The sequence below is a fragment of the Stegostoma tigrinum genome, chromosome 27 (genome assembly GCF_030684315.1).
Source record: "Stegostoma tigrinum isolate sSteTig4 chromosome 27, sSteTig4.hap1, whole genome shotgun sequence".
NCBI classification, from domain to species: domain Eukaryota; kingdom Metazoa; phylum Chordata; class Chondrichthyes; order Orectolobiformes; family Stegostomatidae; genus Stegostoma; species Stegostoma tigrinum.
Window position 1 is genome coordinate 25,264,745 of NC_081380.1, and position 20,671 is coordinate 25,285,415.

Below are 20,671 nucleotides of genomic sequence, written 5' to 3' on the forward strand. Positions count from 1 at the left end.
CCTGTTGAATTCTCAGTGTTAACTTATTCAGCACATTTGATAAGCTAGGAAACAAAAGATTTGGAGGAATTTTGATCTGTTTACATAGCGTTTAGCAAGTTATGATCCCTTGTAACTGGCAAATCACTGTGCCCCAGCATGAAATTGATCTCAATGCTCAGTGGAAACATTAAAATTGCAGCAAACAGCTCCCGTTGACAAGATAGCTCCCACTGGACTTCCCACTGGATTCTGCCACATATCTAACCATTGCCCACACCTTTCAAGCCCCTGTAAGATTCTGCCATTTGTTACATGTTTGACTTAATATAGAATTCAATATTTTAAATCAAAGAATCCCGAATGAAATAGGTAGAATTAAAATGGCTAACCCTGTGCACCTGGGTAAACTGTGAATACGTCAAGCAAAGTACAAAATGGAAGGACCTGTCGACAGCGACATCAATAGCTTGCATTTAAATAGCACCCTTAATATAATAGCCTCAGAAGCTTCTCAATGTAATCAAACAAAATTTGATGGTGAGTAGTTGCAGAACTTATGAATGACTAGAAATGGAATTAGTAGAAGAGCTGGACGTGCATAGCATCCAATGTTTCCTATCAGAAGCCACATAATAAAGGGCTGGTTCTTCAGCACATGGTTCATCACAGGGTCCGTACTTCAAACAGGTTTGGCCCATGCATTTTTTTTTACTGTTTTAGGGCTTCAAGGTATACCCGCCATGGGACATACTATAATGCTACAATGAACATATTGTACACTTGATACCACATACAAAGGCTAATGATCCAAACTGCAATCACAGGCATAACAAAATGTGGAGGTGGATGAACACAGCAGGCCAAGCAGCACGTTAGGAGCACAAAAGCTGAAGTTTCGGACCTAGACCCTTCATCAGGGTCTAGGCCGGAAACGTCAGCTTTTGTGCTCCTGAGATGCTGCTTGGCCTGCTGTGTTCATCCAGCCCCACACTTTGTTATCTTGGATTCTCCAGCAGCTGCAGTTCCCATTATCTCAGATGCAATTCACAGACATGTTGTCCAACACTTTCTGATGTGCCTGAACTGTATGTGAGTTTCCCCTTTGGCAACACAAACAAAAAAAAATCAGCCTAATAAAATTGAGAGTGAAAGGATGTCAAGGTTATGTGTCTCCTTTGATCTTCTTCCTCTCCTGAGGTAGTGACCCATGCTGGGGTACAAATCCATAGCTGCTGGCTGCCCTTCAGTAACCTTGTCTAAACTGTTCCTCCCTAGATACTGCACTTGGACATCGTACCGATTGAGTATGAATAAATAGAGATAACTGCTAATCTGTGAATAACTATCCACTAACACAATATTAAGTATCTCCCTATGCTTGCAACCTCCTTTTCAGATTTATTCCTTCAATTTGGTTTAGTTGTGCTCATGCAAAACATTAATACTTGCTGGTGCCAAGGAATCAGCTGTAGCTAAACTCATACTCATAAGGAGAGATCGTTGCCCAAGGTGACCACCTTCACCAGGTGATAGCTGGAAGGTAGTTGTCCATTGTTTCAGACTCTTGACACTGAATATGCAAAATTACACTAAAACCAGATATGGACTTATTATCATTAACTAGAACAGTTTTCTTCTTCCTATGGCCCGGCACAATACATTAAGTGTACTGAATAATGCTGACAATTGGGTAGTTAGGGATAGACAATAAATGCTGCCTTAGCCAGGGATGCCCTCATCCTGTGAATAAATAAAAGAAAGAAAATTTAGTTGGCGCATTCTTTTAACTTCTTACCTAAGTAGTCATCTTTTCAAACTGAAGAACTTTGCAGGCCTGTTTACCATTCTTCAAGAAATTATTCCAAATGCTTGACCATTGTATCATGACATGCAATGGTCAGATGCCAGTGACAGAGCTACTCCTCTAGAGTAGTGGCTATCCTGCTAATCAAAATGGCCTAGTTTCATTCCATGATGATCCCATGTAAAGCTCCTCCAGCACAACTCACACCAAGTGCTTTTTGATCAGATATTTACAGAGCTAGATTTCAATGACACGGTTGTTCACTTTATTACTCCATTAAGACAGAAATGATACACAAAAAAGACCTATCAAGTCTAATTTTTGAGTGTGTTAATTGATCCCCTGTTGCAATATGTTATCAAAATGAGCATTGTCTTAATGTTAATTGGAGTATACAATAGAATGACCCTACAAATAAGTCAAGTGGTTATGAATTAATTTTAAGAAGTTCAAAGATGATGTAAATTTACTGAGCCAAGGTAATGTGATGTCATCTTTTAAAGGAGGCAAATTCCGTAAATATTTATTATGTTGGATAGAGTCAGGACACTATCTACCCCACTTGTCATCACTCACTCACTTACCAGGTCATTTACTTCATTGCTGTTTCTGGGAACTTGTTGTGTAATTGCATTTCCTACATTGTCATAGTGCACTTCAAAAAATAGTTATTTGTATTGGAACATCTTGAAACATTACATAAATAATTGTTTATTTCCTTCTTTTTACCCTGATTATTTCAGAACCTCTTTTATTAGGGCCATATATCAAAGCTGTGTTTGTAGACAATATTTTCAGCTACTATTCCCATGATGCTGACTTATGCTTTGACATGCTATTAAATTGAATTTCCAGAGGTAATACCAGATGTAGTTCCTCATTGTTAGCAATATAGCTAAACTCCATAAAGCTGTGCATGCTGGAATACTGAAACAAGCATAGAGATATTGGAGAAACTCAGGTGGCAGTGTCTTTGGCGAGAGAAACAGAGTTAACATTTTGAGCTCCATTTGACTCTTCTTTGAGAAGATTCCTACATGATTCTGTGGGTTTTTGGCATGAAAGTCAGAGCAGGTATCCAGCAACTTCAGCTCGTTGCTTGATCCTCTGGGCAACTATCTTGGATACCCAGCAGCAATGCCTGAAGGCATGTACCATGGACACCCGCTACACACACCCTATAACTATAGGTGTTGGTATCTGACAACTGGCAGCCACTCAGAACCATCGTCACACCTATCTAATCTACTTGCAGCGCTCTGTTGCATTTTAAAGCTGAAATCCACTGGCACCTAACATTAAAAGCTGCAGCAAGGACGCTTTGTGTGCAGGGACAGGGAATAGACCTCCAGTTCATGGACTGATCCAAGCTACATCTCAGGGCTGCTCACTTACTCTCATAGTGCTCACTCAATTAGCGTTTTCCTGGATATTCACAGCATTCCTGCCTTGCCCTAGTGTACCATGCTCAGGCATTTCAGCCAGAGTCTAGAGGCTCACAGTGCTGATGTATTGAATTCTGTTTAGTGCACACACTGAGCCAGACTGCTTGTCATTAGTGATCAGTCCAGCGGATGCTCATACTGCTGTACATCACAGTGAGGCGTCAGTCTCACCTCTGCAGTGTGTGGCAGCTGTCTGAACAGGAAATACACTGCATGATGCTTCAACCAAATGGCCATGGCCAAAACAATGTGGGGAATAATCCTCTGTCACATCAAAGGGAGCTCTGTTGTCAGTATAGGGGCTGGGCCATGTTCAGGGGCCTATTCGGCCCTTTCCCTGGGGATGTCTGTCAAAGGCACTCATTGGGCTGGAGAAGAGTCAGTCTTAAGGGTTTGGTTGGCTGTTGACAAGTGGAGAGGGTGAAAGGAGGTGCTTGATCATCTGGGGTGACTCTGCCTGCAATATCCTCTGTACAGACTGTGTTGCATCATCCTGACGTGCTGTGCTATCCACAATCAGAGCTGCCAATGAGCTGACATGTTGACTGCTGAGGAGCTGGGAGAATGGGAGCAGTTTTCTGAGGATGAAGCCAAACCACATTGATTGTTACCCAGTTCCAGTGGGTGAGAGCAGGGTGCATCAGACAGTTGTGGAATGTAAAATAATCATTGATCATGATGCCAGCATTTTCTTTGCATTGTCGGGGCCAGCTGATGCCTCTGTTAGTTTCTGGTGTCTGTAAATAGAAAACATGGAAATGTCCAAATGCTTTTCTGTCTGAGATGGTCTCTCACCAGACAATGATAAGATGCTGGTTTGCTGTGGGAGACAAAGCGAGTGTAACAGTAACTTTGAGAGTGTGGTAGGGTGGGTTGTGGCTTAGGACAGGTCAGATTTGTGGTCTGAGGGTTGTGACTGAGGCAAAGAAGTGGGATTATATGTACCAGGAAATGTCATCAATAGCATGTCTTTGGGGCTGCTGTGCCACTGTATTGCTGGTGAAGGGCAGCTCTGTAATGCCAATGCTTGACTGGCATTTAAAGATGGTGCTGGAACCAGGAATTCCAGTATATTCCAGGAGATCCAATGAGTGGTGAGTTCTTCCTGTTGCAAGTGGGAGAATTAGGCTGGTACTGGATGGGGAAAGAGTGCCATAAGGGCAGAGCAAGCAGTTAGTGAGGCAGGTCTGGGATGATTCGGAGAGAAATCTCACTGGGCCCCACACAGACAAACCCTCTGTGAAACTCCACAAAATTGACACTCAGCTAAATGATCAAAAGATTTGGCTGAATGAGATAGATTCAGACTTGCTTTTATTCAGTTTGAAGGCTGATTCAGTGTGAATTTCTAAAAATATTCCTGTGCCATAGTGATTCTGAAAGAAAATAGACAACAGATTAGAATATAGCAAATAGAACTGTTTATTGTACTAGTGAAGCACTGGTGTCCTAAGAATACCAGTCTGTGATGGTATTCAGCTTGATGTTTGAAATAATACCAGAAAGTCAACATTGTGAATGTTGCAAAGGTTACTAGTGTTTAAGATTTCTTCAGTTGTGAACCAAGGTGACACTTTGATAAGCATGGGGCAATAATTACTGGCAGGAGTGTTATCATATGGATTTTTAATATGTTCATATTGAAAGCCTGCCTTTACTATTCAAATGGAGGTGATAACCTGTTTATCTTAAATGGAGGTAGTAACATGTTTGCTTTAAATGGAGGTGGTAACCTGTTTGTTATATTTTTTGCTTTTTACTACAAGAACATTAAATGTTACATACTTTGACTTACATATTGTAATGGCTCAGATTTTGCATCTGGAATAATAGGGAAGCTGTCAGTGCTCATAGTTACAATGGAATAAATCAGACAGCAACTTCTGGCATCTGTGCATATGCAGATAAGGACAGAAATCTGTAAGTTTCTGCTTGAGAAATCCCCTTGCTCCACAGGGCACATTGTAGCAATCTTTGCCGATGGACCCGTGTTGAATCAGTGCAATGATTTAAACTTGAACTATTTCTGTACAGATTTCCACTAAAAATTCCAGAAAGAAAATTAGTGCTGGGACATTCATGAGTGAGCAATTAATTTAGCAGCATTAGGACCTGTTAGACTCCTTTTGGCTGAGTTAAGTACTGAAATGATCAATTACTGACAAACAAATCCTTTGACCCTGAAAATTTTACTTTACATGTGTGAAGGCTTATCCTTTTAGAAGTTAATTATTGTTGGAGTTATGATAAAACTATGTCCACATCTCTTAATTCTATCTGTATTCCTTCATCTTTATTTAACTTGCTATACTTGATCTAAATACAATTAATATTTTCTGGCTTAGATTTGTCAAACTGCTTGGGTAAAAATCCTGGCTATTTCTTTCCAGCAGACACATGCCCTGAAAAGTACCAGATCAATGCAGGCAACTACTGTAAAGCCAGGTGAAGCTATGTGGGCATCTATAAGTAAAGGAATAGCAAGTGAAAATTATGCAGTTTATTTCCTCATATTCAAATATAGAATTAATTATACAATGTTTCCTATTCACTTAATACTATTTGTAATTGAAGCAGAGCTTACGTAGATAATATTAATTAACACTACCATGCCAGTTTGCTCATAATAATGCTAAAAGGAAAGCCTGGTAGAACTGCACAAATAGTGGTAGCAATTTTATGTTCAGAAAAATGAAGTTTTATTGTCCCTTTAACTATCAATTGTTTGAGAGTTGCAAATGACCATCTGAAGAGTCATCAAACTGAGACTACGTCTGCCTTAGCACGTGAATTTAAAAGATCTCACAGCACTAGATCAAAATTTCCTTGGTGTCCTGAGCCGATATATTTCCCTAAACCATCATCTCAAGAAAACAAATTGAACTGATTGTTGCCACATTTCTGTTTGTGGGAACTTGCTGTTCACAAATTGGCAGCCACGGTTCTAATATTTCAGCACTGAATGTGTTTACAAACTTTTTGTCTTGGGCAGTCCTGCAGTTGGTACATGAGCTATGTAAATGTATGCTTTTCATTTAGTCTGTGTGGTCTGGAATCATGCAGGCAAATGAAGGGAAACCAATTGCGTGACATTTGAAGACAAGTAACTAACGAAGCAAAATTAATTGGCTGTGAAGGTAGCACTTAATTTCTCCTTTCAATTCAAGTTCTGCAAAAGCTCTGAGCAAAGCCACTTTATCAGATACCATGAATGACACTGAAAATCCAAAGAATTAAAAGTTTTAGACTCTTGATCACATAAGTATATGTCACTTCCTTTTATCACCGCGAATTACGACGAACCATTTTCATAATTTAGTCTAATAAAATCAACATACTATTGACATATATCCAGGGCAAGCGAAACTTGAACCTGGACTCTCTGCTCCAGAGGAAGGGACGCTACCATTGCACCACACAATCCTAACAGACTCCTGTGTACTGCAGCAATTGGTTGAGAGGAGTCCACAAAGACCTGACACCCAGTCTCCTGTTTTCTCTACCAGCATGAATAGAACATGTTACTTCTAAATTACTCAGAAAAAAGGAAAATGGGAAATCAAAACAAAGATGAATTTGGCCAAAAATAAATGACTCCGATAACTTGCGTATAAATTGAATTGAAAATCAAACTGTGTAATTTGTATTTTACCCAAACTGCTTGATGTTTTTCTTTTGTTTAGATTAACATCAAATCTTTAAAGACTTACATGCCAAAGGAAAGAGAGAGTTTGTACTGCAGCCAGTTTTAACACATCTAAACAATTAACTGTAGCAGAATTCGATTTACCAAAAACAAGAGAAACAGAACCCTTTGATGAAGCATTTTCTCCAGTGTTCTCTTAATTCATTAACAATTTATAAATGTTGGCATGTTTTTGCATACAGCATTAGAATTTCAGAAGGTTTGAATCTGCGCTGGCATCTTCATCTTCATATAAACCACCGATTGCATTTGTATAGCCACACTTCAGATATGATTGAGAGGAAATTAGTCAGAAAAGAGAATATTCCAAATCTTATATCCTTTGGGAGAAAGTGATCATTCCACAGGCCAGGGAAGATTTAATAATTACGGTAAAAATTGATAGCTTGCTGCAGTTAATTTCCACTTAATGATGCAAGAACATGGGTGTAGCTCGAAATCTTTCTTTTTCAGTGAAAGAGAGTCACCATTGCATCACCATCGCTATCCTTACTAACTCCCAATGAGTTGATGGACAAATGTGTACATTTTTCTCCATTATTTAATGTGTAGGAAGGGGTAGACTTGGAATAAATCCTTCCCAATACAAATCGTATTGTTCACATCAGAGGATCTTCTTCAATGCATGCCTTGTACATGGTTGGAAAGATTTCAGTATGAAGATGAAGATGTTTTTAATCTGTTCTATCCCTTTAAGGTCACTATACAAGTACTTCCTGTACAGAAGTAGCTAAATAAATTAACACATGCTATCCAGCTATTGGTGACATTGAGCCATACAACCCTTGAAGCTGAGACTAATGAATGGAAAAATCTCCCTTTAGTTCTTAAAGGCAAACGTGATTTTATTCAGGAGGACTTCACGCAAGTTATTGTTTTGTTTTACACCTGCAGCTGACCTTTTGCAGAGCCACGCATCTCTCTTTCTGGAAACGTCTAATGCTCCCACATCTCCTAAGACCTTACTGACACAATTGCAACGAGGGATACGGAGAGGTAGTCAAACCAGCATTACCAGTGAGGTGTCAGGATCTTCCGAGAGCATCTTTGCAGCCAATATTGCGAGCAGTAAGTAAACGGTTTAAACTTGATTTTCTTGGATTTCTATCTAATGCATACCAAGAGAGGAATCTTCTTGCCTTGGAGGTGTAGAGGTAGAAGGTGCACAAAACATTTCATTAGGCACGGTGATGGTGTAACTGCCACCATTGAATTAACTTCGAGGAGGAGAGTCCTTCCTGCCTCTTTGCCAATTGATGCCTTTAAGCAGAAGCACAAAGTGTGTGGACTGATGATCACCCACAGCAGCAGATGCCTGGATCCTTGAACCTGATTGAGAGCATAATGCAGGACAAGAGACCACTCACAGAGAACCAACCCCCTGGCAATGCTTTCTGACCCCCTGCTGGTGACCCATACTCCTGGAACCCTGCCCTTAAAACATTTATCTTGCTGTAGGATCTGTAGACCTCTGGTTTGCTTTCCCAACAGCAGCCAGCAGCTTTCTATGGAAGCTGCCAGCCTCTAGTTTGTTGTTAAATCCTGTCAGGCAGGACCACCGCTCCTTGTGGGCCAAATTCCAGAGAGAAGCCCACCAGACTGGCCAAAGAACTGGGATGCCTCGCTGAGATGGTGCAGCAGGCGAATGGTGTCAGATTCCAGCCATCAGGCAAGACCCAGAACACCAATGAAAGATTCCAGTCTAGGAGTCTATTTAACCAATGGCCCATTATCTGTGGTGTTTCTCTATTTTTCAACCTTTATTCTTGGAATATGCTGTCCTAAAATTCAGTCCTCTTGAAAGTTGATCTGCTTCTGAATGTCCAACTTTGTGCCGGCCTCAAACTTCCATGGTTGCATGCGTCTCACTAACCTGTGCATTAATGTGTTAAATTGAAAGCTGGTTCACATGTTCATAATGAATGCTAGTTAAGTTGGAAAGAAAGCAGTTTTTGCTGTGTCTTTTCTATCATTTATTCTTCGGTTACTCCATTCAATCAGATTAACTTGTTCTTTATTTCATTGATGATTGTGGGATCTTGCAGTGCAAAACTGGCCACTATTTTCTTATACAACACCAGGGATTGCACTTTAAGATTATTTGGCTCTGAAGCACACTGAGATATCCTGACGATATGGATGACACTGTGTAAAATACAAATATGTCTTCCCTAAAATGCAGCTTTTGACACAGGGCAGTTGTAAACTAAATTGTCACAGCCAAACCTGTTAGCCAAGAGCGAACCTGAATTTAGTTATTTAGTCCTGGGCAAAGAAGGGATGAATGGGCCTCTAATATGTTATAGGTTGTTAACAAAACTTGAAAGGTGTGCAGCATTTTATTCTGGGAAGAGTTGTATGGACTTAGAAAAATTGTCACATTTATAATTGTATCACTGCTGTTTTAGTCTCTGAATTCAGCGCCCGAAAATGATAAACCACTGCATTCCATATAACACTTCACAAAAGCAATGAAATCAGAATCGTGAACACAGTTTGAGGAACATTCCCTTACTATTGCAGTGTTACATCTAGAGAGAGCGTGCATGTTCCAAGAGCTTGAAAACACAGATAATAGTGCATGGAAAAAAAAATCAATTTAACCCCGAGCTTTCAAAGCCTTCAAGTTAAAGCACCAAATGTGGTCTTTTTGGTTGCTTTTTTAATATTGTTATTGCAAATACACATTTTTAATGCCTCCACTGTAAGGAACCTGGTTTTGAGATCTTGGTTTACAAAATCTATTTTCAGCTTTTTCCTGTCATTTTTGGCTCATGGCCATCTATGACTTATAGCTTTAAAAATATGGCAATTGGTTTCCTCTTCATTACTAACTGATTATGATTGTACATTACTGTTTGGTTTGCTCTTTTATGAAAGTGCAATTTGAACTAATTAAGTGATCATATGATCTTTCAACTATGGCTGTGCTGAACTTTTAGCTAATTTAGTTTTGCCTTACAAAATAAATTTCTATTTAATGTGCATATTAATCTATTGAATGACAACAAAAAAAAATCACGGGTTGTGTGTGACATCTAAAGCATTTATTTTCACTTACTAGAGCATATTCTTTATGATCTGCAAATTTTATATCACACTTGCATCCGAAATCTCATATATTTAAAACAGGAAAGCATTCTAATTAAACTGTTAGGAATTGACCCAATTAATGATCAGCAAATGGAAAGCAGGAGTGACAAACTAACTGTCATGAGTTGGAAAATATCATATAAAAATAGGAAGCAACAGCAAAAGTTAAAAAAAGTAGAGGAACTAGACAGTACAGATTTAAACCAAAAGAACCAGAGGTAACATATAGAAAAACTTCGTTCTGCAAGAAATGATTAACATGCTGAGTTAGTGGATACAAATTTATTTTCCAAAGGTAATTAAATAAATATTTGAAGGAGAAAATGGTGCAGGAATATAAGGAAAGAGCAAAGAAGTGGGACTGACTGGATTGTTCTTAATAAGAGCCAATGCGGGTTCGATGAGTTAATAGCCTCCTTCTGTACTGTGATATTCTGTGAAGCTACAATTCTCCTGAAATTCCATTAAAGTCAACAGATGGTGGAAAAAATGAGATTGATTCCTTTCAGCCTGTTCTTTACATCTGGGAAGCCTATCTCTGGCACATGATCAGAATGACAAAGTGCAGAAGATGCAGAGCATTCTGATTGTTAGGAATGTAAAACGATGTCTGTGCTCTCTGAAAGGTCACAATCCCACATCGTTACCACTGCCATTAATCAACATAGTTAATGTATTGCAATATTAGGCCCCCAATTTTTTAGTTTAATATATCTGCCTTTTCCCTTGAATTTGTACAGACTCTGAAACACAAATTCCTCTGTATTTGCCTTTCTATAGACTTCGCAGCATTATTACGAGGCTGCAAGTTTGAATTTTGCTGGGGTGCAGAGTCCATGTAAACGGGTGACTAAGGCAGAGTATTTCATGTTAGTGCTAATAAAACAGAAAGAGATAGAATGAGGAAAGAGAAACACTATTAACATTCTTCCTATCTTTTTATGTTGTTTTTGTCTATGCAATGTTCTGCTTGCTCCTAGACATGTTGCTGTTTATTTCTTTTTAATGAACATTGTAATTAATCTTTTATAAGTATGTGGAATGTAATTCATTTTCAACGGTCAGTAATGTGCTGTAATTGGACTTTTCACAGCATCTCTCCCTGCAGCAGGCAGTTTAAGCAACATTTCTTTAGTCTTTATGTGGAGCATTGGATCTGAATATTCTTACTACTTTCATGACTTATTCATGAGCAGATTAGTAGCTTTGGCTGAAGTAGCCCTGCACATGTTACACTTGACTCTTATTCACTGTGTCTTTAAGATGGTGTTTAAATCTGGACAAAAGCAAACATGACTGACAATAGTAGATTACTTCATAAGAAAATAGATAAAGATGAGGAAGACAACTCACCCCATTCCACCTCGTACATCCAGAAAGTCTCTCAATTATACATTCCAATTGTTTTTAAACGATTCTGGGCCTTTCGCCTTAGTTTTTATTCTAATGGCCTTTCTGCCCAGTGCTGTCTTTGAGCCAAGAACTTCCTAACATCAGTCCTAAATTTGCCTTTTGTTGGCTGGTTCTCTTGAGCAAGTGTCACAGTTTGATTCAAAATAGTGATCCAGATTTACCCTTTTTACAACATTACTTTATATATCTGTCTGAAGTCATCTTAGTCATCTCTTTACAAGGTTAAAAATCCCAATTTCTCCCAGCTTTTCTTTTAACTTACTTCTGTGATGTTCACCAGACCTGAAACATTAACTCTGATTTCTCTTTATGGATGCTGCTGGACCTGCTGAGCTTTTCCAGCAACTTCTGTTTTTATTTCTGTGATGTAAGGGGTCGGTTTCATGACTCTTCTCTGAGCAACCTCTAAATGTTATCTTGTGTTTAAGTGACCAGAATGGAAATAAGATTCAGGAGGTGTTTTGGCTAGAGAGCATACTCTTGCAGCATGACTTTGTCCAATTTCTGCTTTTCTTTTTTGGATATATCAGCATTTCTAGCAATCCCATTAAAGGTACATTTTGTCAGTAAAATAGACAAACAGATGTCACTTCTCCATTTAATTTGGGATCCTGAAGAATATTTTAATCACTCGTGGTTACTTGATTACTTTGAGCTATTCGCCTCATTTTTTTCAAATCAGTGTGACTCATTGACTGAAGACTGGTTGCCTCATACTTTGATGTTAACTTAAAAAAAATGCCATATTAAAGTATTTCTCAATTACGGAAAAAAAATGAGCACTGACAACACACACTTCTGTATCTCTTGCCCACTCCATTGTTTCTGACTTTTTACTCTCCTTGTCTGACATCCAGAACTGAACAAGATCAAATTTCCTCTTAGTAAATATAGAGGAGGCTAAAGCTATAACTTTGTTTACAATATTGATGTTGTATTTAAGATGACTTCAACCATATGATAATTCTTTCACCAATACTGCCCACTTCCACTTCCATAACGACTTTTTGACTCTGTCCCTGCATCAATTATTCTGTTGATGATCCCTTCAGTCATTTTTTAAAAATTTGATTATTTCAATGCCCTCCTCTCCAATTCTTAGCTTCAACTCTGCGTGAACTTAAGTCTGTCGAAATTACTGCAGCCCATATGTTAACTAATACTAGCCAAACCTGACCTATTGTTGACTCCTGATCCAGCAATGCTTCATTTCTGAAATTCCCATCCTTCTGTTCAAATCCCAACATGGCTTTGTTTCCCCTCCATATCTCTGTAATCTCTCCTAGATATATCTGCACTTGCCTAGTTCTGGCATCCCAATTTTAATTGTTCTATCATTGCCGTCTCTACCTTTGATTTCACCTCACTACATCCTAACCCTCAGATTCTTGCCCTAATTTGCTTCTCTGCCTCTCAACCTATCCAATCTCCACTTAAATGCTTCTTCAAACCTAACTCTTCAATTAAGCTTTTAGCCATCTTCTCTAACATTTCTGTATGTGATTTTGTGTCCAGATTTGTCTGATAGACCATCTGTGAACGTGTAGTAGATATCTTGCTACATTAAAGGTGATGTATTAGTGCAATGTGTTATTGTGCCATTCCCTATTATGTAGCATACTTTGACTGTGCATTTCTTTAAGCAGCCAGATGTCACAGCAATTTCATTGAAGAGATTGGGATAGATTTTTGGCCTTACCATATAAGTGTAAAACATTGCCAAGATGAGACAAGTACTGAAAATCGGGGGAGAAGGATCACGTGACTACAACCAAGTCACAAGAACATCCACTTTTTAAATGCAATGAAAGCTTGAGGAGGTGGGAGCAGCTGCACTCAGGCAAACCATTAGAGAAGTCAAGGGGTCACTAGTCTCTCCATGTTCCACAGAGATCAATATTGGGGCATGTGGCCTCTGTACTTTGGGAAAAGTATGTCAGAATCATTATGGTCGTCTGTTGACCCCTCCTAACATTTCAGAGGTCAATTGAGCAAAGAGGAGTGTGAAATTGATATTTTTACATCATAGGAACATGCACTCTTGGGGCTTACGCATGACTAATTATTGAGCGAGGCATGTGGTGGAAAGCAACTGTAAAGATTGAAAATCTGCAGAATAAATGGTTTCAGAAAGAAAGGAGAGAATATTCTTGGTTAATTTTAGCCTAGCCTCATGATCGCAAATTGATAGTGTCAGTTGGGATGATTGCTGTGTAACTTATTGGAAAGTAAAATTAGTCAGGATATATAATGCACATACGCTCTGGACTGGTATTGACAAAATTACTACGACATTTTTTTAAAAAAGGGCTGTTTGTTGACTATTAGAAACATAATTGATTCTCACAGTGTTATCATTTGAGTGGGGAGGTGTTTAAGAAATGGCTACAAATAAGTTGAAGGCTGAACAATAGGATTTGTGGTCTAAACTCTTTCAGACGACCAGCTAATCCTTTTCATCAATATGTCAGTTTTTGGTTGAAATAAAACATTTAATAAAATGGATAAAACATTAGATCAAGTTGAAATATTTATGCTGTGATTGAATAACAATGACAACCTTTAATCTGCATGGTTTGACTCTACTAAAGATTAATTGAAACAACCTTCAGCCTTATCCCTTTAATGGGCACTAGCTCCACCTCCCAGAACAGTATGTGGTATATATTTAATGTCCTTACATGTTCCGACCACCTTGCAATTATTCTTAGCAAAAATAGATTTGTTAACATCTGGTACCATGACCTCATCGGACAAGATGCATCTGTATACATGCCAGTATTGCTGTGGGAGATATGATAATTTTTTGGCACCAATTCAATCGCTAAACTTTATCGTTTCTATGTTTACACATTCCTATTATGGGCTCATTTCATGAAATTTAATTTCCTTCGTACCTGAGTTTATCTATCAATCATAGATCAGTTTTAAATTTGTGCCTGGAATCACTCTTAATGCTGTGATTTTAAACAGTGAGCTCTCTCTTCAATGCGGCCCTGCAGATGTTATAATTGGACAAGACAGACCCCTGTCAGGAACATGGCTTGATAGATAATGTTTTATTTTGTTCTAATTTTCATTGAAGAATCACTGTGGCTTACAGTGCAGAATCACAGAACTCCTACAGTACAGATGCAGGCCATTTGGCCCATCAAGTCAACAAAAATGTTCGAAGAGGATCCCACCTCCTCCAACTTTATCCTGTAACCCTGCATTTCCCATGACCAATCCGCTTAACCTGCACATCTTTGGAGTGTGGCACAAAACTGGAGGACCTGGAGCAAACCCACGCAGACACAGGGAGGAGGTGTAAACTCCACACAGACAGTCGCCCAGGGGTGGAATCAAACTTTGATTCCTGGCGCTGTGAAGCAGTGTTGCGAGCCACCATGCTGCCCTAAGAAGGCCATTCAGCCTTTTGTGGTTGCAACAGCTCTTCAAATGAACAACATTACCTAATGCCAATTCCCCATACTCTTTCACATTATCCAGTGCCCTCTTGAATATTTCAATTGAACCTACCTCCATTACACATCCAGGCAATGCATTCCATACCTGAACTACTCACTGCGGGAGAAAAGTTTTTCCTTATATCAGTTCCCGCAACATTTGCGGGAAGGAAGCAGTGTTAATATTTTGAGTCTGGTGACTCTTGATTCACCTTCTGCTCTCCAAGGAGAACAGTCTCAACTTCTTCAAACTACCCTCATAACTTAAATTTCCCATCCCCTGAATCATTCTTGTGAATTGTTTCTGCATTCTTTCTAATGCATTCGCACCCTTCCCATAAAATGGCATCCGGTACTGTACACGATACCCCCAAAAGAGGCCTAACAAGTGTCTTACAGAAGTTCAACATCAGCTCCTTGCTTTTGTACTCTATGTCCCAATTAATGTTTGATTTGATTTGATGTATTATTGTCACATGTACCAATAGGGAAAAGTATTGTTTTGCGTGCTTTCCAGACAAATCATGCCCTGTATAGGTACCTCAGGGTAATGGAACAGAATGCAGAATATCATGCTACAGAGAGGGCAAAGAGAAAGATATATTAACTCTAATATATCAGAGGCCTTTTCATAAATCTGATAACAGAAGGGAAGAAGCTGGCCTTAAATCTGCTGGTATGTGTTTTCAAACTTTATCCTCTGCATTATTATGATTATTTATCATTAATAATGATGAGGATATTGTACGTTCTGTTTACTACATTCTCTACCTGCCCTGCCACCTTCTGAGGAAGGGTGACTGGACCCAAAACGTTAACTCTGTCTTTTCCTTCACAGATGCTTCCAGACCTGCTGAGCTTTTCCAGCAACTTTGTTTTTGTTCCTGATTTACAGCATCCACAGTTCTTTAGTTTTTTTTATTCTGCCACCTTCAATGATCTGTGCTCAGTAACACCCAGGCCCCCCTGTTCCTGCATCCCCACTAATCAAAATGGAGGATCAAGTTCAAGGCTTAAAGTTGTTGCTGGACGAAAATGACTGTTTTTCCTTCAGCTTGCACTGGACTTCACTATAACGCGGCAGCAAGCCCAGAATATAAAAGGTGAACACAAGAACAATGTGTTGGATTGAAATGACAAGCAATGAGAAAGGTTGGGCTTATATTTGTGAACTGAGCGGAAGTGTTTTGCAAAGCGGTCACCTGGTCTGTATTTGGAATCACTCAGTGTAAAGGAGACATTGTTAGCAGCCAATACGTTAAAATAGTCAGAAAACAAAGTAAAACTGAATTAGCACTTCACCCGCAAGGAGTGTTTGAGCTCTTTGCTGGTGAAGAGTGAGGCAGTAAAGAGGTAAATGTTGCACTTTGTACAATTGCAAAGAAAGATGTCACAGATTGGAGCAGGAAAGTATCGAGGAGTTGGCAGTGACAGAAGACTGAACCATGGTGGCTCTAAGAAGTTCTGACATGGAAGGGAAGGGGGAGGATATGTTGTTCAGAGAAGAAGCAGAGAGCCTCCCTGATTGGGTTAAGGTGTGGAGAGATTGCGCATCCGCAGTGTAGAGGAGGCCATTAATGCCAGGAAACTGGAAATTGTTGAAATTAGGTAGGGTATCTGAAGAATCACAAAGGTAGGTAGATAAGATCTATGACTTTTCCATCTTTTTTTCAGTTCAGAACGTTCAGTTTTGTTTAGTATGAAGAGTCATTGGACGCAAAAGGTTTCCCCACGGCTGCTGCCAGGCCTGCTGACTCTCTCCAGCGCTTTTCATTTTTATTTCTAATTGAAATGTCTTGCTTTATTGGATGACTACTGTTTATAGAGGTTCCCCCTCACAACAAGTCAAAACGGAAGATCAGATGGCATCACAAAAATGTACAAATGTTTGATTTGTTTAGCTCTAAATCGTGTGTTATGGCGTAGCCAAATTTGACATAATATCCAGAACAGCCAGGTATATAATAGAGCTTGCATCTTACATTCTGTAAATGGCTTGTTCCAACATGGCTAGTTAAGAATAATCAACATGATTAATTATTGTTTCAATAGAGTTGAATTTAATTCAGTAGAATATGATGTATATTACCCAAGTAAATATTTGCTTGTTGTTCACAGTCACTACAAAATGGTGGGGGACCAAGAGGATAGACTATGCACTGTATTGCCCTGACACGTTAACAGCTTTTCCAACTGTGGCTCTACCACACTTGTTCCATGCAAGCTACTGGGAATCAACTGATGTGTTGGCATTTGTTCTACGGCAGGTAACTCTCACAGGTTATTTCTTTTTAAGAATAGTCATGGCACTTCGGAATGAGTTAGTAAATAATATTTAAGAGTAAAGTTTGCAATGCAAAGCTCGTGTCAAAAGTGGCTTTGTTATGTTACAACGGCAGCTCTAGACACTGAAGCTCCTCGCTGCCTAAACTTGTCCCACAACATTTACTCTTGTATTTGTCTCAGGTTGTAGCATGTGCTGAATGCTCTTATAATTGTAGTGCCCAGTCACTCACATTGACATGGGACTGGTATGAGCATGAGGAGTCAATTCTCAAAGCCACACCGAAGCCAAAACATTTTAAAAATTTAGTTCACCTCCTAAGTAATGCATTGACCTATTTTTTTCACCAACCAACCTGTTCAGAGATGTTATTATATGCTTTTGAAGCAGATGGGTCTTGAACATGGACATCTTGGTCAAGGGATAGGGACATTATCACTGCACCCCAAGAGTCCTTCCAATCGATGCATTAATTTGTGCAACATTATTAGAACACAGCCATGTAATGGAAATAAAAATGAGTATAAGTTCGATCTCCAATAGTGGATATTCATCCACAGAGTGAAATACATTGAGCTAAAATGTTGCAAGGTAATCCATCATCTGACATTGTGATGGACAATTGTAAGCCAAAATGTAAAGCTGAGGATTGACCTGACAGTGGCCTTCCAGAATTTTGAAGGTCATTGTAGAATAAATATGTTACCTAATCGTGAGAGCATAAAACTGAGAGCCATTAATACAAGATAATGACTGATGAATCAATTGGGAATTTGGGAGGAAATTCTTTAAATACAGAATGATTAGAATGTAAGTCACTACCGCAAGAGGAATTTGAAGGGAATGAGATTGATGCATTATACGTGATGGTAGATGAACACAAGGAAGTAAGGAATAGAGGGAATTGCTGGAGAAGAGGAAGAGGTTCATGAAGCTTTAACACAGGCTGGTACCTGTTAGACCATATAGCCTTTTTGTGCTGTAAATACTATAGTACCATGTATGTAATAAGTACATTGAGGTACAGAAACATACCAATTATAGTCAACGAGGTCAAACTAGAAGATGATGGAAATGAACTCGACAGTTCTGGCCACATCTAAGGAGAGAGAACAGAGTTAACATTTCAGATTGATTAATTGTCGTTGTGGCCTGTTTAACCACTTGTCCAATTTTAATTTCCATTGGTGTTCTTGGAGCTAACTGGGGAAATTGTCTAAAATGGGCACCTGACTTCATCTAATCAGCTTGGTGGATGAAAGTAAATTAACCTACAGTCACCCTGGCTATACGCAAGCAAAAATGAATGAAGCAAGTCTGTCGACATGCTTCCTGATGAAGTTCCACTTCACAACTATTATAGCTGTGGAGGACATCAACAAATACCTGCTAATGAGCTGGCTATAATCATTTGGCAAAAGATCTGTAACCTGATGACAGGTATTATGTTGGGGCTACATTGTACACCAAAAATTTACTTTGAATTAGCACTTTCTCTGTAGCTTTCTGTAAGTCAAGATTAATGGTTGTGGCTATATCATTTCCGAGAGGCTTTTTGTAATAGTTCAGGAAAATTATGAATACTGTGCTGGCAGAATACATCAATGTACATGAATTAAGAGGAATATTTTATTATTTATGTTGTATCATTTTGTTATAAATTTGTTAATCTTGTCAAATTAAATGCTGACAATATGAATAGACGTTCTAGAATTCTAATTACAAGGAATGATTTTTCATATATAGTGTTGATAAAGAGAGTGTTGCTGTAACAATAGTTTGATTCATCAACCCAGTACATTTTAAAATAAAGATTTGAGTGAAAAATGAATGTGGCATAACATTTTCATTTGAAACATTCCATTGCAATTTCACACAATTTTATTTTGTTTATTCGCTTGGTTTGTCCACTTATCAACTTGGCGTGACCTACAAAGGAAAATTAATGGCTGTTCATCCCTTTAATCCCTTATTGGTCTGCAGGAATTATAAAATTGTCAAATCACTTCAGATATTGGCTTTGTTTTTTTTTGTTGGTTGTTGCCAATATTTTCTCATCTGCCATGTGTTACAGTGTTCCTGCCACCTAACAGCTTCTTCTGATTACATAGAGCTGGAACCCCTTCCTGAGTTAGGGCAGCACGGTGACTCAATGGTTACCACTCTCTGTCCCACAATGGCGGGGACCCAGGTTCGATTCCAGCCTCGGGTGACTGTCTGTGTGGAGTTTGCACATTTTCCCTGTGTCTGTGTTGTTTCCTCCGGGTGCTCCAGTTTCCTCCTGCAGTCCAAGGATGTGCAGGTTAGGTGGATTGGCCACAGTATCCAGGGATATGCAGGCTATATGTATTAGCCATAGGAAATACAGGGTTACAGGATTAGGGTAGGGGGATGGGTCTGAGTGGGATGCTGTTTGGAGAGTTGGTGTGGACTGAAAGGGTCGAATGAACTGCTTCCACACTGTAGGGATTCTATGAGACAGTTCCACACCCAAGTCTGCCAACTCGCATCTCGACCATTGCTGTCCAGTCATCATCTTCAGAGTTCAAATCCTCAGCCAAGCATAGATACTTCCCTGGATTGGTTACACTTTCAGTCAATTCAGGAGCTAACCTTAAGCTGCAAAAGGGACTCCTAACTCAGCCCCATGCTACCACTGACCTTCTAGTCCAGGTCTATGTATTTTCTGCAGCCAACTCAACTATAGCGCCCTTATGTTTAAGATGGAGAAAATAAGCTTATGTTCCTGTTTCTGATTCCTTTCTGGCATCCTGGTAAATCTTAGAGAATGGATGGAATGAGAGACAAACCAGGTGAAAGTTGGTACAATAGAGGGACAGTGCCAGTTTTGGTGTTTGGAAATTGCTGGTTGGAGACAGCCGGGGAACAGCATCGATGAAAACTGCAGGAAGTGGTGGAGAGACTCAGCAGTTCTGGCAAAATCTGCAGAAGGAGAAGTAGAGTTAATGCTGTGAGTCCAATATGACTTACCTTCAGAACTGAAAGGGCATGGAAAAGTGATGTTTTTAATGCTGTAGGAAAGATGTGGAGAAGGAAAAGGTTGAATAGCTGGGAAAGATGCTAGCAAAGGCAAAGAGAGTGCTAATGGTAGTTGAGAAGGGTAAAGATGAAGAGGAGGTGGTAATGGTAGATAATTTCAGATGTAAATAGGTCTGTTCTTCTGAGAGCCAACCTATGCAAACAATGTAGTGATTGAAATGATGTCAGCCGGGAAGACTTCATAGAATAGGAGTTACTCGATTGTGGCTATTAATCTGGTCTAATCAGGGAGCCCTTGCTGACAGATAAGAACAGGAGTGTCAGATATCCTGTTCACTCCGACAGCTGGCTGTGAAGGAGCTGGAACAGTATCAAGGACTCTCCGTGCATAACCAAAGGGTGACCTGGTGATGGGATACCGACCTTTATTGGGTTATTTCAAATAGGACACGGCAGGAGGGTGTAAAGATATTTGTAGGGGACAAGGATAATCGA

General features: G+C 39.4%; 1 protein-coding gene across 6 annotated transcripts in view; it reads left to right on the forward strand.

Moving 5' to 3' along the window:
• pitpnm3 (PITPNM family member 3) overlaps positions 1 to 20,671 on the forward strand; it is a 624,224-nt gene that overhangs the window by 563,340 nt on the left and 40,213 nt on the right. For all 6 annotated transcript variants that reach the window (XM_048557117.2, XM_048557116.2, XM_048557121.2 and 3 more), the window contains 2 exons: positions 7,832 to 8,005; positions 17,011 to 17,159. In XM_048557117.2, coding sequence (XP_048413074.1) covers positions 7,832 to 8,005; positions 17,011 to 17,159 — 323 coding nt within the window. The remainder of the gene's footprint in view (positions 1 to 7,831; positions 8,006 to 17,010; positions 17,160 to 20,671) is intronic.